Source organism: Stylophora pistillata, chromosome 1, assembly GCF_964205215.1.
Source record: "Stylophora pistillata chromosome 1, jaStyPist1.2, whole genome shotgun sequence".
In the NCBI taxonomy this organism is placed as follows: domain Eukaryota; kingdom Metazoa; phylum Cnidaria; class Anthozoa; order Scleractinia; family Pocilloporidae; genus Stylophora; species Stylophora pistillata.
The window spans coordinates 32,517,987-32,534,738 of NC_142519.1; the positions used below are offsets into that span (position 1 = coordinate 32,517,987).

Genomic DNA, 16,752 nt, shown 5'->3' on the forward strand with positions numbered 1-16,752 from the left:
AAACATCGACGTTAACTCAATACAAAACGTTACGAATATTTCGACAAACAAACCGCTAACTTGAAGGTTCAGTAAGCTAATGGTATTTGATGACCAAAGTCAGGCGTCTTTGACTCGCTATTGTCCCGCTTTTATGTCCATTTATTCAATTTTGCATAAATCAAGGCGCACGCCTTTACTCGTCACAACTTCACTGCAGCTCAACCGGTGCGGATTTCAACGCACTAATCACGCAGAGACGTTTTAACTTCCCGATCTGTCAAACCAAGGTAAGTAAGCTCACTTAGTAACAGCTTACCCTACTTGATCGCTCTTTTATAAAATTAAAGTGGGCTCTGACTTTTCAATCCGAAACTGAGCTATAAATTGTGCTAAGGTATTGCGTCGCATCGAAATTAGACTGGGCTGAGCGCGCGTGGTACAATCCTCGGTTCTTTCACCCTTTCACATGACGATTTGAACATTTGTGACAGAGAAGTACTCGTTTGTGGAGATCTTTTAGTAAGAATTCTGGAAATATTGAGTTCCATCTATCGACTTTATGGATGTTGTAATTAAAAGCCCCTTTAGTAATCAAGAATTGACTACGTAGGTAGAAAAAAAATTTGAGGAGTAATTAAAAATTTCCATGTTCTAAGCGAACAACTTTCCCTGCTGGGGGGGAGGGGGACTAATTTCCATCCTGATTTATTGATAACGCCCTTAAAGAGAAAGGTTTCATCGTTCTATGCATGAATGTGCATTCTTTTGTTTTCTCCTTGAACAATCTCGTTCGTGCAGAAAACTTGGCCTTTAAAATTCTGCGGTCAATAGGAATGCTTTTGATGTACGTACACGTATGCTTCAGTGGCCAAACAAACATTCTGCAGTTAGGCAAGCAAGATGAAAAAGGCAGAAAGCTCTAATAAAATCTATACTGAAAATAAATCTTTTCACTGAAATGATTGGCCTGAGGTAATGTCTGCTACCATCATAGCTATAAGTGGTGTATTCAGAGTTCATGAAGAAGGAGTTACATTAGCCATTCATGATAATCGCCACAACTGAACCGAAAAGCCGTCTTTATGCACGCGCTTGCTGTTGCAAAATAAAATTCATTGACTGGTCAATCTTCCTCTTTGCTACTAAATTAACAACGGGTGATACCCCCTAATAACGCATCAAACAGAAGTGTGCTGATATTGAAAGAAAAACTTACAAGTTAGTCATTCATTCCTGGGAATTGAAGGGTTAGGTGGTTACCAGGCTCGAAGGTTTCTACAAGTGTGTGCTATCAGGCTGTGTGGCTAAACTGCCTTCTCACTTAGAATTTGTTTCTTTGATTTGAGGAAATTCCAGCTTTAATTTTAGTGTAAGCGTTGTTATCTTCTATGAGACAATTCCAAAACCTCTCAGTCCGATATTGTATGTGCTCTACAGACCATGAAGTACTGTTTGATTTGGGGCTGTATCGTGGCTGTACTTCTGGAGCCTTCCATGTCTGACGTATACCTCCATGTACCACATGGATCCAACAATCGATTGAATGGTAACCAAGCCAATGTCAGGAACGCAAATAGGTTGTTTGATTCTCAGGTAAGACAATCTTATTGATGATGAACTGTTTGTTATCCTTATACTTATTGTGCCTATGGGCGGTTATAGACAATCCCGCCTCCTTCGATTTGTTTCAAGACTTTCAAATCCTCCCCGCTCTCTTCTTGGAACATTTGAAAAGGGAAACCCAGTCAGTAATAAGATTACAGAGAAGAGGAGATAACTTTCTCAGAACCTAGCCGGAGGGATCCAGAATCGTACCAGCCTTGCAGAAACGATATCGTTAAAAACTGTCCATCCGTAGTTTTGAAATACATTCGTAATAAGAGTGCTTTTGGGGGAAAAAGTGTTTTTAATTCTAAAATTCGAAGAGGTTACCTCCGTTATACATCAGATAATGAAGCTTCTTCGAGATTTGCCCTCATTATTGACTCTACATACACGCCAAAAATCCCCATCCATTTTTTTTTTCCGTACAGTTTATCGGCTGAAGAATACTTGTCTCTATAATGTTTTCTTCGTGTTGACACCAGTGATTCTATTTTCTTGTAAGATTTTTGCGTTTTATTACGTGACTCAAAGAGTACACTGTGTTAGTAGAGTTACAACGTTTTGAAGGTAATGAAGCATTTTAGATTATTTCAGAAAATTTTACCTTTGATTTTTTTCCTTAGAATAACGGCAAAGCTGGCTACAATGTTGGAGACAAACAGCATAATAACCCTGGAGAAAACATTCCTGAAATCCGACAACAGCCAAATGTAATAACTACTATGTTATATAAGTAAATTAATGCATATTATTATTACAATTACAATGTACGAAGTAAGTTTCTGACTAGATTAGAACAAAACTGACCGGCGAACTGAAAGACTGATCTGACTGTTGATGTGACTGACTCAGTGACTGACTGTCAGATTGTTGGAATGGCTTATTGTATTACTCACATAGTATTGGCATTATGTGAATGACGTACAAATTTGACTAACTCACTGGCCTGTAACATGGAACCAAGACTGATCATTATTTTATTATATCAGGAATTCTACATGAGTGGATGCTCAGAAAAAGCAAAAACTGAAATAGAAGTTATGTGGACCAATCAACATGGAACTGGCCCAGAGACTGATGATATGGTGGAATCACAAATTATCCTGCAGTTCATGTGCCAGCCATATCCTCGAGAAAAGATGGTCAGCTCTAATGTAAACTTAGAGTATGAGTTTCATACCATCCGTAACGGACAGTCATCAACCGGCCAAGTGGCTTTTAAAGACGGAGCAAGTGAGGCTCGTTACATCAATAGGGGTTTGGGGCTTCACGAGCCTGCACAATATTATCAGGCATATCATCGCAGAAAAAGAAACCCAGGTGAGAACTGTCAGAACCCAGGTGAACTAAATTTATCTAAGTGCGCCTAAAACCCCAAAACATACAGCTAGGCCGGCAATGGCCCTGAAATATGACTTGCACATATTGAGCGCGTATTTTCAGCGCAAGGCGCTAAGTGTGTCCTCAGAGATGTCGCCCTAGGAAATTCTATTTTATGAGAGGCTTGGAATTATTGATTATGTCTACGCTTTTTTTTTTTTTTTCGATGAAGTCTGGATATATATAACGTGTGCTTTTACTGCGAGGAACAGGTTATTTTATCAAGAATGGTGAGGCATTATAGTAAGTTTCAGTTTCAAGTGTCGCTATGTCCTTTAACTTTGATAGAATTGAAAAAGTTATAGAATAGTTTGAAGAGCTTTCGGCATTTTAGGGGCCAACTATTCAGTCCTAAAGCAAGATAAATTCACTGCGCGGTAAAGCGAGGCGAAAATTGGGTTAAAAAAGTTAGTTTCTTCAAATGAAGCTTTCCGAAATTACTTGAAAAACAATTTTTGTTTTTATACTATTTTTGTCCTGAAGATTTTACATTGATTCAAACAGATTAACACATTTCTATTGATTTCCGATTGAAGCCAAGCAAATTTATGGTTAAGAATAAGATTCCTCTAGGCTAACTAGTGCTTACCGATAACACCCAAGGACTACTATTTCTTGTTCCTCTGGCAGGTTTGTACACTGATGACCAAAAACTTAGGGCGGACAAGGCTATTCATACGCGACAGAATCCCGGAGGGACAAGAAGGGGCTTGGAAGTCCCTGAGGAACGCGATTATTATCCATATTGGGGCCCTACTCCGTGGAAGGACATTGCAATCATGGTCAGCGATAAAAAGACTGAGAAACTGATGAAAGATTACGTAAATGACAAACACTATGGATTTAAATGTAAGTCAGACTTTTTTCTCTTGTGACAATTTGGAAAATTGTTAAAAAAAAAAAAATGAGAAAGAAATTGAGAAGTTTCGGACAAACATACCGTATTAAATGGGAAACGAACCAGGCAGTAAAGGCATTTACTGGACGCTTATTTCATTTATATATTATTAATACATTATTAACCTGTACTGATTCAGTTTTAGTGGCCATCGAAACAGGCTCTGTTTGATTCCCTATTATACAGGAGAGAGTGAAAGAAAGGGCTGGGTTGATATATTGGCCTAATGGAAGGGCACTTGATAGAGCTTGAGCGATAATTCGAGGAAATAAAGTATTCTGTTTGTTGTTCAGAAATTCTCAATTTGCAAAGTTTGCATGGCTTTGAATAAGTAATTATTTTATTGCCCATAGAAAAACATAAAACCTGCTTTTACAGTAAAGTTCAATACACTTAGCATCGTGGTATAGGGATTGCGAACATAATGACTAAATAACTTAGAACTGATTTTTCGTTGGATCGTGTTTCTTAGACATGTGTATTATGGAGACTAGCAAGCATGGTAACCCAAGGTGCCCACCAGATAACCTAAACAAGCCTTCTGTTAGGTGTGTGGGTCCGTACATCACGGAAGAAGATTGTAAAAAAAACCACGGCCGCTGGACTAGATTTATCACGAACTACTTGGAGAAAACCGGGGGAGTACTAAGCACCTGCCACGCCGAAAGCAATAAGAAACTGTCTAGAGGTGTGCCCTATGAAGCACACAAGATTTCACAAGGATCTGATAATCCTAACCAGTTTGTCCTCCTTCACGAGCCCCCCGAAGTGATTTACGCCCCATCCACGGTCGTTAATCATAACGGAATTAGCTCAAATGGCAAGTTTTCGTCCTACAAATGGAAAGTTCCTTGTTTCCCAACCAACATAACTCAACGTTGTGTGCTACGAATAAGGTGAGACGTTGTAAAGCAAAGAAAGATGAGGCAATCTATAACTCATTCAGCAGACAAGAAATTAAGTAAGATGGATTCCACTTATTTTAAGTTATTTCAGCAGTGGTTCACTCGCATGTCAGGTTAGCAATGCAGACATTTTTCATAAGAGTGAAGCTTGTTCCAGGTTTCGAATAAGTAAAATAAAGCCTAATCATGACTGTAAAACAGCGCAATAATATCGGCGGAGAGAAAAAAAAGATCGGGACAACCTTTACCTAGAGACAGTGGCAAGAAGCTCAAGAGACGAAATCGCAAAGAAGCTGCCTCACTAAATAACAGGCAAAATTCTTGGTTACCAGGTATCTGACTAAAGGAAGCTAGTCTGTTACCGATAATTCACAAGAAGACACAGTTGTGACACACAAGAAAGGTAGACACGAGATTATTGCTGCACATTTTTAATCGTGTTTTTAATATCTGCAGGTACAACATTACCTCCGATGACGTACCACGCGGGTTTAACGCCAGTAACAATGGAGAGTAAGTATTAGACAGAACTGAGTTCTGCTCCGTATTTTAGATGAGACTAGGCAGAACTTTTCACTACTCCAAACTGACAATTCATGCGTACAAATGCAAGTCTGTATGTTGACTCGAATAAAATGAAGTTTACCACTCAGTGTGCTCTGCATAAAGGGAACTATTGAAACATTCATCGGAAATAACCAAACCCTACTCAATAGAATTCAAACTTCAAGATGATAACGAGAAAATTTAAAATAAATCGCTTGCTTTGTTATGAAAATTTCATCATCATGAGTTTTGTTTACAGAGTCAAGAATAACCCCAAGACTAAAGCTGTTGACGGAAAAACGGATCTTCAACTCGCTTTGAACACTGCACAAGTTGGCCGAACATTTCAGGACAGAAGTCATGTTTTCATTCTTAAAGCCAGAAATAAAATGGAAAAGGAACATCAACATCGCAACATATATTACATTTTCGGAATGGGAAAGAGAGGGAACATTGTGCAGGCCTACCCGGCCATGGAGTATCGTTTCTTCCCCGAACGAAAGACAGTGACAACAGAAGATGTGGTGTGCTTTGTGTGGTCTGGTAGGAAGAAAGCCTGTCTTTTCCGTGTAGAATTACATTTTGATTTGGTGCGACAAATTTGAGGAAAGTTGCTGTAACGCTGATTGATTTTATCATAGGATTAGGTTCTACAATCTCTGAGTTTTCCTAATAACAGTTAGCATTTTCGACATGTAATATAAATTTCTTTTGACTTACCTCCACGATCGCAAGTCAGTTTTTTAACAGCATTCCTTCATTTTTCATAGGTTCAAACAACAATCCTCGTGGAAACGCTGGTAATGGACAGGCAGGTAAGAATCTCATTCTTCGAAAATAAAGAAACAGTAGTCCCCAACGCTGCATGTTTTGTGGGAAGTTTTTCATATTAGAAGTCCGGATGATGCCACAATACCGTGGCGTTTAGCCAGAAATATTAGGTTACTTAGGCCTCATAACGCTGTGGCTTTCTCGATTGAATACAGAATATATAAGTCGATTTTCTTTGTCCAAATTTATTCGTTCAACGTAACAGTAAGCGCGAACTTGATGATAACTCAAAAATCTGGAGAGAAAGATCCACTAATTTCTGTCTTGAAGACCGATGCACACGTGTCCTTAGATGCTTTAAGGTGACCAGTTTTCGAGTTTTCACGGCCGAAGGTCCTGGGGCGTGCGTTCCCCAAAGCCTCAGCAGTTTTCGTCATTACACATGCGCGAACTTCCCTATATCTTCTTCGGTAATAGTGAAAAATTGCAAATGTAGAACGTCTTGAATTGTTTGTTATCATCTAAGTATAGGGATTATTCTTTGTTATGACATACTTAAACGTTTCGGTGAGCATTAAAAGAAGTAAAAAAGCCGAAATTATGTGATGATCGTTAAGATGATGACATGGAGTAGTAAAATCTGTAAGGAAACGGAAACCAACAGAAATATGGTGACATCTCCGGGAAGACTCGTTCTAACCAATCACTACTGACAACTCTACTTCTTGCTGTGTTCTTGATACCGAGATTTTCCTATGTTAAACTATGGTTGCATACAACTTTTAAAATTGAGGCAGTTAGATAAGATACCGGATTGGAATTGCGCTATCAGCGATTCTTAGTGATTTACGGTGTCAAAAAACAGTAGAAAACCGAACTGCAACACCGCTGAAAACTGCTGAATACGAGATTTAAAAGGTGTCACTTATACTTCAGGTTCAGATCGCACAAACGTGTGTTGGGTGAAAGAAGGATGCAGCTCTCTCAAACCGGCAGCATGTTCCAGCTTGCCTCTTGAAGCAGTTGAGCAGGTTGTCGACTTTGGCGATTCCGAAAAGTTGAATCTTCACCTCAATAAAGGATGTTACACGGGAGCTAGTGCACTCCAGAATCAACTGAACAATGCCCCAGCCTCCTGCAATGTACCATGCTTCCGCATCAAGAAGCCTGGAAAGTACTGCTACATGGGCACGCGCAATAACAACTTCTCCAACCGACGCCATATCGGAGTTATCGAAGTTGTCAGTCCCACACCATCTGCTTGATTTAACTTTTCATTCAGATGCGATTAATCCTTGTGAAGTGCGCTGTGTGTATTGCAATATGAACAGCTTTCTCTAAAAGTACTTAATGTGTCCAAGTTGCAAACGTTTGTGAGGTCGACTCCAATCTTTTTTTTTTGCTAGAAGTTTGAGTTCTGCAGAAGGAAATATGACCCGAGGATGCTTAAGATTGCGTCATGTTCTAAGTGTATTCGATGTGCGTCGTATGATTTCTTTTCTTGAGTAAAATAAAATAAAAAAAAAAAATAGAAAATTTGAGGATAACATCTTTACTGTGGGCCAGATAAATACTGAGCTGATACAAAGGCGTCACACATATCGGCATGCTGTTGATACAAAAGCGCCAATGACAGTTTCCCTGGTGTGTCACATCTCTGAAATCTTTCGGTATAAAGCAAATCTATTCAAGGGTTTACAAACTCCAGAGTTACAATTTCAAACGACCTAAAAAGATTCAAGTTACATTCCGAAGCAGTAGATAACAGATATACTCCTGGCAGCACACCAACACCACATAAGATTTTCTCCAGGCCTCATTTCTTTCCCGTTTCCTGTTTTTCCCATTCTTTTAGCGTAAACATGGTATCGATATTTCTTGTTGGAATCTCTGTCTGCACTGCTTGTCAGAAAACTGTCGTTTTCAATTATCATACACATGCATACAAAATAGGATTGAATAGGGTGGGTGCCCAACGACCTTTTTCGTATCAATTTCCCCTTTAAATGGAAACCTTGTTTTTAGATTGCATGTTTTCACCTTTACTATGCGGTACATTTTAGATTTCAGGGCGTAAAATTGGAGATAATAGTACAAACAGTGTTCGTTAGGAAAGTTTACGAGAACATACTATATATGACTCAAATCTCTGTTCACCGAGGTGTCAAACCTGGGCTAAAATTACTTATGTACACTAGCTGGCTACGCACTCCATGTGCAGCTAGCTAATTTACATGAATTTTCTTCTGGTGCAAAGCTCGTCCTGTACCGGCTGATTACCCTGTGACTATCACATCTGATGTCTGACGACTGTGGCCAACGATCCTCATCCACAATCTGGGTATTTATTTTCCTCTATTCTCTTGCCACTCTCTGTGCGGCAGAAGAAAGACCTTGAAAATATGAATATATAATATCAAAAAGCAATAAGATTTACTTGTAGCAAGTGCTAGTGTTACCTTTAAGTTAGCCCTTCAAACATTTTTTTTACTAAGAAACGATTGAAAATGTTTGGTAAGTTTCTGCCTCCAGTCAACCCCTCCTCTAAAGCCTCGCGACAAGTAAAGGACAAAGTGGTGTGGGCATCTACAAAATTTTAAAGATCTGTATTTTCACAAATGAAATCTGAAAAAAAATGGATGGTTGTTTGCGCAAGATCAAATTACAGAGAAGGAACATATGGCCAAAGATTGTTCTGGCCTTTTTTTTTAAAAAACACAAACTCTTCGACAAAAACTAACCCCTTGTACACTTGAGCCAATAAGCCTGTGTCAGACACTTTGAATTGAAACTATGACTCTGGTTGTCGCTTAAACCTGTCTGGTCACCAACAAAAATGTTTTGCTTACGTCTTATACGTTGAATTAGAGCTGAAAATTTTTCGAAGTGTTACTGTTCGTCAAGATATTTGCACGGGTCATGTTGAATCGAAGACTATGGATAAAACGTGATTCGAAAATCAAAATGAGGCGCTCTAATGGTATGGGCGAGGGGGATTGCACCGTTTTCTTTCACAATTAATAAGTAGTACACCTGTCTTGTCAGCAAGAGGCATTTCAAATTTCAGAAACCGCACTTGGCATGTTCCCCTGAGAATTTTCTAATTGATTTAATAGCCTCAGAAGTAAACATTAGAGTGCCAAGAAGACATGGCTACTCAATGAAATGGTGTTTTGAAAAAGAAAAACTTGATGTTTGACTGGTCTTCGGATCGTGGAGGAAAATGGCCCGCGAGTAATTGATTGGACACGGAATCGTATAATCCTTTTAATTGGTTTTTATTCGATCTACAAAATAATACATAAACTCTGAGCGATCTAACAGGAAGCGTTTCCTGACAATTTCATGCTGGAAAACGAAACGATGATACTAAAATTCCAACTGATTACAAACACACTACTCACTTGTGTGGCGCAATCCAATCAAAACTCCAGTACCAAGAAACAGGTTAGCAAAATTCTCTCAGAACACTTCAGGTAGCGAGGTAGAAAAAAGGCTGATCGCTCTCGAGCGCGTGTTACGGCAAAATGTCACATTAACTTAGAGGTCAGCCTTAAGCGATTACGCAATGGGCTGTAAATCACGTGGTCAATTACTAATTAAATGTCCACAAACGGATTACTAAATTAAAATATTATTGGCTTTTGATCAACGAAACAGTCTTTATGGAACTGGGCGCAGCGCGTAGAAAGAGCGGAATTTCTTCTAGGACGATTACAGTTTACATGGTAATATGCTCGTGGCTCAAATAGAGTTGCCTCTAGATGCAGTTATTCTATTGAGGGCAAAAATATAAAATACTAGGAAATAAGAACCGGGAGAAATACATGCATGTTTGGCCATCAAGTTTTACCAGTTTACTTTTAAAAATGCGTCAGTAGAGATTATTAACAAACCATGAGATTTTAATTAAACTTCTTTCTATCGTTTTTGTTGCAGAGCACTCGGGCATTTCACGTAATGCCTTGTAATCCTGGGTTCCCTCGTTCCTTATTCGCCGTGCAAATTTCTAACTTTGATTTCGCACGAAATGACTTGTAAAACTACTACTTGGCTCAGTGCAACTCAACTCGAGTTGCTTCCGAGACTTAATTCACTTTATGGAGGGCGGAAGAAACACAATGAGGAACCGCTGCGTGTGACATCCTGGCAGAAGAAAAGAAGTGTGTCATTTTCTAAGTGACATATGTCATTTGCTAATGACATGTAAACACTTGTAGATTGTGCGTTGCATAACGAGTTTTGGGGTGTTTCACAAATACTCAACGCTAATTGGTCCACGTAGTATAAAATAAGGCTCTATGATTGGTTAGTACCCAAAGTAACCTCCTTAACTACTAGTATGAGTAGACGATCCAAGGCTTCATAAAAGAAGCATTTCGCTTAAGGACGTATAGGGTTGATACGGATGATATTGCTGTCTATTTAATTTTATTTGTAGTTAGCAAACATATCATGAATATTGAAGACGATTGACACACATCGCTTTTGCAGCATTCATCCATCTCGTACCTTTTAATGGTAGCCTTTCTCGTTTTTTCACTGTGAAAGTAAATTCAAAGGTGACTTGTTTGTGCAGCATACTCCTCGAGTATAGAGGGGGCTCGACTCATTCTTGCCAGTTCATAATGTACTTCCGTGGGTAAGTTACAACATACAAAATAATATTAAAGAAGTTCCAGGGAAAGTTCCCCACATGTTTCACTCGAAACGTAGGCCAGTGCTCGCTACGAATACCAAATTGATCGATGTGTTTACTAACAAATTGATTGATGTGTTCATCTGAAGTATGTCGTCCAACCAGACGAAACTCTGCCGAGTGCTTTAGTACATCAAGTTGTACTCAGTTTCTACATATAGGAACAGAATTATTAAAGTTTAGCACTTTTAAATTGAGTGTAAATAGTTCAGTATTGCATTGGTTATGCTTTACTTCGCTCTCCTAAACCTATCAGATGCAAAACAAATGCGACTTCCTGTATCCCTGACGGTTTTAATATTTGCCCTTGTTTCGATTGACTACTTTTGTTTACGTTTTACAATACTCAACCCGCAGGCGCCCTATATATTCAAAGTCCCTATTCACCCTCAGAGGTTTATATATATTTCGATTCTTTGGATTATCAGGATTAATCTCCGAAAAAAAATTTGCAATTGATTAAATATTTTCTGAGATATGCTGCCCTAAAGTTACTCTTTTGGCCACGCCTTTTTGACTTGGCCGGGAGAGAATTACTGGGCCGAGTGACGTCACAGCAAGAACGAATGTTGACTTCTTGTATAAGAACATGTGTCTATTGCTGTAAAGTGATGTGAAAATGCCGACTCGTTGCGTGGTCGCTGGTTGCTGAAATACACCAGATTCGTCTAAAGGCATATTCAAGTGAATGTAGGCACATCGATCGAAAGACGTTCTTGCTGTGACGTCATGAGGGCTTTTAGTTACCAGTATTAACTTAGCCCGGCCAAGTCAGAAGGGCGTGGCCAAAGGACGAACTTTGAGGCGGCATATCTCGGGAAATATATATTTAATCAATCAAAGGAGATTCGGAGATTCGGGGATTCGGAGATTCGGAGCATGATTCGGAGATTCGGAGATTTGGGAGATTAATCCTGATAACCCAAAGAATCGAAATATATATAAACCTCTGAGGGTGAAAAGGGACTTTAAGGAAACTCAAGGATGAGGAATCATCCGTACCTGAAAAGGTAGATGAGCCGGGAAAATAAGTTGTAGACTCTTAAGCACGTGACGATATGCCTCAATGTAGGCAGTGCTCTCTACCCGCTTGTGCATATCACCTTCTTCAAGTCTCTCATTATCAAATGGCGTGACGAATTGTCTAAAATACCATAAAGGTAATTTTGTCTTCACCCTCCTTGAAGGGTGAAGTGCTCTGTTGCAGACCTGGCTGTGGTATGGGCTGAGACGGCTCAAAAGCTACGTTACAAGTATTACACATAAATTTAACTGATGAGGCAAATATGGTATGATTTCGTTTTTGCTTTGCTTTCTTCTTTCGCGAACGCCTTAGTGATCGATGCAAGCCTCTAATGAGGCCATAGGAAGTATTTCAAAGACTACAAGCTAAAACACTAGACTATAGGATAATAGTGGAATCATAAATCCCTTATTCGATGGTTTAACATCTTAAACGAGTGGCGATTTTTCCCTTTGGTAGTATTTTCGTGGAATAATATATCCCTAATTCGAAGGTTTAACATATTAAACGAGCGGAGACTTTGCCCTTGATCATATTTTCGTGGAATAATAAATCCCTAATTCGATGGTTTAACATATTAAACGAGCGAAGATTTTGTCCCTTGGTCGTTCAAACATGTCTGAAGACAAACCCTCGGGAGCAGGGTTGGCGTAATGGTGAGAGCGCTCGCCTTCCATCAATGTGTCCCGGGTTCGATTCCCGGACCCGGCGTCATAAGTGGATTGAGTTTGTTGGTTCTCTACTCTGCTCCGAGAGGTTTTTCTCCGGGTACTCCGGGTTTCCCGTCTCCTCAAAAACCAACATCATTTGAATTCATTTGATTTAGAGTTTATTTGCATCTACACACGACCCCACAAGCTGTTCAGCTTTAAACATTATCGTGTTTAAATAAAGGTGTTATTATTATTATTGTTATTATTTGAATGTTAATAAAGTTTGATATCATTAAAAAATTATTATTATTATTATTATTATTATAAAAACGAGCCGAAGATAATCCCTTTGCTGTTTTCCCAACGCACATGTTTGGGCTTAAAGTTTTCAAATTAAACTTGATCTTGTAACGGATACCATTGGACGTACAAATAAGGAACAACAAGTTCACGCTGTTGTACACAAATATGCACTGTAGGGCACCAACTTTGGAGGAGCCAGGACACTCAAGCAACTTTGTGATCCCTTCACGGAGAGGCCTCTTGAAATTCTCACGTAGAAGTCAAGTCCTCATAGGCCCCATCAAAGTTTGTTCCTTCTAAGAAAGGGCGTTTCCCCGATATGCTGATATGTCCTCTCACGGTGTGGGAAAAACGCTAAGACAGAAATTTTCCAGTGGATCAACTTCATCGTTTCTGAGAAGGTGTAAGAGAATTTTTGTTTCCAAAAATTCAAATTAAACATAGGCAAATGAATATGTTTATTTTGAAATGTTCTCAACATTTTCTCGAGGTTTCATCCTAATTTGCCTCTTCTCCTCCTCTTTCTCTTCAGCTTTTCCATTTTCAGTTCATCATGGTATGGACCTCTTTCACGAGCGTATCATCTAGCAACTGCCCCGAATGGGAAAAGACTTACAGCTAATCGGTCATTCATTTCATATCTGAATTCAACTCGTTCCTTGTAAAACGGTGAGGGAGGTCTTGTGTTTTACTACAATTACGGTAAGTCTGTGCAAGTCCCTTCAATTTGGATATTTGTACCTTAAATTACACAATAGAAACCGTAGGAATTCAATGAGAAAAAGCTGTATTAGATTTCCTTGCGTCCAATTAAAGTGTCTCATTTGACTTTGGTTTTTCGGTAGAACAAAGACCAGATTTACACACACCAGTTGCAGTAAATAAACGAGGAAAAATCTCACAACTTGGAAACATCCACTTGAACTTACAATTACTTTTCTTCACCAGGTTTAGTGAATCTTCGTAGATTAATCGTTGATAGCAGTTAATAATACAATCTGAACGATCATTGACTGTTGTTGAAGAAACGATTGTCGTGACAGTGATTAAACTTGAGTTTATTTACTAAACCAGTACAGTTTTTTTAAGAGCATGCTACGAGTAAAAAGATACGGGCAGGTGTCGAAAACGCACCAACAATACGTTTCCTATTAAAATCACCATTTAATTTCCTCCAGAATTACAATTCCGCATGAATATAGGTCATACAGGATAGAAAAACTTCGCTCACTTCACTCAACCGCGTGCTTAGGGCAACAACGAAAGTAACAGGATATCTCTCAGTGACACACCCACTAAGTACAACGTACATGTCTCGATCCGATTTGAATTATTTCCGGTTATTTGTGTGACGCAAACAAGAAAAAACATGGCATGTGTAGCGACTATAATTACCTTGTTTTTAATTCAAATAACATTTAGTTCAATTTGTACGCTTTACGTACCTATGACTGACATCATGTGATAATGAAGCAGCTGCCAGACCTCCCTTCTACCATCAACGAACGCCTAATGAAGCTTCGTTTTCCACTAAACGCCTCCCGTCATATTACAATCATCAGTGCATACGCACCAACAATGACTAGCATAGATGAAGCAAAGGAAACCTTCTATGAGGATCTGAATAACCTCGTAAAGGATGTACCCAGCGGAGATACACTCTTACTGCTGGGCGACTTTAACGCAAGAGTCGGCTCTGACTACACGAACTGGAATGGCGTGCTGGGACCACATGGAATGGGGAAGATGAACTCCAACGGCCTGCTACTTCTGAGCCTATGTGCAGAGAACAACCTGACAATCACCAACACCCTGTTTCGGCAAGCTGACAAGTACAAATCAACTTGGATGCATCCAAGGTCCAAACAGTGGCACCTGATTGATTACATTATCTGCCGCAGACGAGATGCTAGAGACTTCAGGATTACCAGGGCCATGCGAGAAGCAGAATGTTGGACTGACCATCGACTCGTCAGATCTGTCGTCAAGCTCTACATCGCCCCCACTCGTCAGAAGAAACCCAAGCTCAACCGGCCGTCATTCAACATCGCCAAACTCAACCATTCAGACCACCGAGACCACTTTGTGAACAGCCTGGACGACAAGATGACCTCCCACGGACCACTCACTAGAAGCCCTACACAACAATGGGACCAGTTTAGCTCGATGGTGAAGGAGTCAGCTCAGTCGATACTTGGTCCAAAGAAGAGAGTGCACCAGGACTGGTTCGATGAGAATAACCAAGCCATCACCCAGCTCTTAGACGAGAAGCAGAAGGCATTTGTGGCCTGGCAGAATGATCTTTCCTCCATCTCCAAGCGTGATCACTTCAAACACCTTCAGCACCGAGCCCAGACCACCCTACGCCACATGCAAGATGAATGGTGGAAGAACAAGGCCCAAGAAGTCCAACTATGGGCTGATATGAAAAACTCGAAGATGTTCTTCAGCACCATCAAGGCAGTGTACGGACCGTCCCGGCCTAACACAACCCCTCTCCTGCCAACAAATGGCACTCTACTGAAGGAGAAGAACGCCATCAACGAAAGATGGAGGGAACACTTGAACATCCTTCTCAACAGATCCTCTACTGTTAGCAATGAAGCACTGGATCAGATCCCTCAGAGACCCACAATAGACAGCCTCGACCTCTCTCCCAGCATGGAGGAGGTCCAGAAGGCCATCAAGCAGACCAGCTCAGGAAAAGCCCCCGGCAAGGATGGGATCCCTGCAGAAATCTACAAGGCTGCAGGACCAGTAACCCTTAACGCCTTCCACAGCCTCCTCTGCAGGATATGGGAGGAAGAGGACATTCCCCAGGAGTTCAGAGACGCTACAATCATTTCCCTGTACAAAAACAAGGGCAGCAAATCTGACTGTGGCAACTACCGGGGCATATCACTCCTGTCTATTGCTGGTAAGATCCTGGCGCGCATCATCCTGAATCGCCTGATCTTCAACATCTCTGAGCACAACCTACCAGAAGCCCAGTGTGGATTTCGTCCAGGCCGCAGCACAACTGACATGATCTTTCAGCGGTCCCGCAAGTACAGGAGAAGTGCAGGGAACAGAATATGGATCTATATGCAGTATTTGTCGACCTGACCAAGGCGTTTGACACTGTCAACAGAGCTGCACTGTGGACAGTTCTTCAAAAACTTGGTTGTCCCAGGAAGTTTGTGACCCTGATCCGTCTATTTCACGACAGCATGACGGGTCTAGTGCTTTCTGGAGGTGAGGCGTCTGAACCCTTTGAGATTACCAACGGTGTGAAACGGGGATGTGTCCCTGCCCCAGTACTGTTTAACCTCTTCTTCGCCTGCGTTCTCAGCCACGCTGTCAAAGACATCGAGGACGGAGTATATATAAGGTACAGACTGGACGGATCTCTCTTTGACCTTCAACGCCTCAATGCTAAAACCAAGACAATTGAGAAACTGATCCTAGAGGCCCTCTTTGCCGACGACTTTGCCCTCATGGCTCATACAGAATCCACCCTCCAGCTCACTGTCGACAAGTTTGCTGAAGCATCCCGCCTGTTTGGCCTCACCATTAGCCTGGGAAAAACAGAAGTGCTGTTCTAGCCTAGTCCTCCCGCAACAGACCACAGCCCATCTATCTCTATTGAGGGAACGGAACTGAGGACTGTAGAGGAGTTCAAATACCTCGGCAGTGTCATTTCCAGCGACGGCTCCCTTGACAAAGAGATTAACGCCAGGATCTGTAAGGCAAGCCAAGCCCTGGGCAGACTGCGAGCTCGTTTGCTGAACCAACACAACATCCAGCAGTCTACCAAGCTCAGGGTCTACACGACAGTTGTCCTCACCAGTCTCCCCTATGGTTGTGAGACCTGGACCCTATACAGAAGACACATTAAACTGCCAGAGCGCTTCCACATGCGGAGCTTGCGCTCAATCCTGGGCATCAAATGGCACGACATGATCACAAACCCTGAGGTCTTGGACCGTGCAGAGACCACCAGCATT

The 16,752-nt window shown here is 40.8% G+C and overlaps 2 protein-coding genes across 2 annotated transcripts; both read left to right on the top strand.

Moving 5' to 3' along the window:
• Window positions 1-139: 139 nt before the first annotated feature.
• On the top strand, window positions 140-7,616 carry LOC111324382 (protein DD3-3). The gene is made up of 10 exons (XM_088752035.1): window positions 140-269; window positions 1,420-1,575; window positions 2,211-2,297; window positions 2,577-2,907; window positions 3,598-3,816; window positions 4,338-4,761; window positions 5,227-5,283; window positions 5,576-5,859; window positions 6,087-6,131; window positions 7,024-7,616. The coding sequence occupies exons 2-10, from the start codon at window positions 1,423-1,425 to the stop codon at window positions 7,350-7,352; spliced, it is 1,929 nt and encodes a 642-aa protein (XP_088608161.1). The 5' UTR covers window positions 140-269; window positions 1,420-1,422; the 3' UTR covers window positions 7,353-7,616.
• Window positions 7,617-14,233: 6,617 nt separating this feature from the next.
• On the top strand, window positions 14,234-15,871 carry LOC148742144 (uncharacterized). Its single transcript, XM_088744659.1, has one exon. It carries the CDS (start codon window positions 14,234-14,236, stop codon window positions 15,869-15,871), a length of 1,638 nt encoding a protein of 545 aa, XP_088600785.1.
• The last annotated feature ends 881 nt before the right edge of the window (window positions 15,872-16,752 follow it).

Bases quoted from the DNA above. Each gene is read 5' to 3' on its own strand.
- LOC111324382 (XM_088752035.1), top strand. From the start codon at position 1,423: ATGAAGTACTGTTTGATTTGGGGCTGTATCGTGGCTGTACTTCTGGAG. The intron at 3,817-4,337 runs GTAAGTCAGACT...CGTGTTTCTTAG, and splicing joins CAAACACTATGGATTTAAAT to ACATGTGTATTATGGAGACT. The intron at 5,860-6,086 runs GTAGGAAGAAAG...CATTTTTCATAG, and splicing joins GGTGTGCTTTGTGTGGTCTG to GTTCAAACAACAATCCTCGT.
- LOC148742144 (XM_088744659.1), top strand. From the start codon at position 14,234: ATGAAGCAGCTGCCAGACCTCCCTTCTACCATCAACGAACGCCTAATG.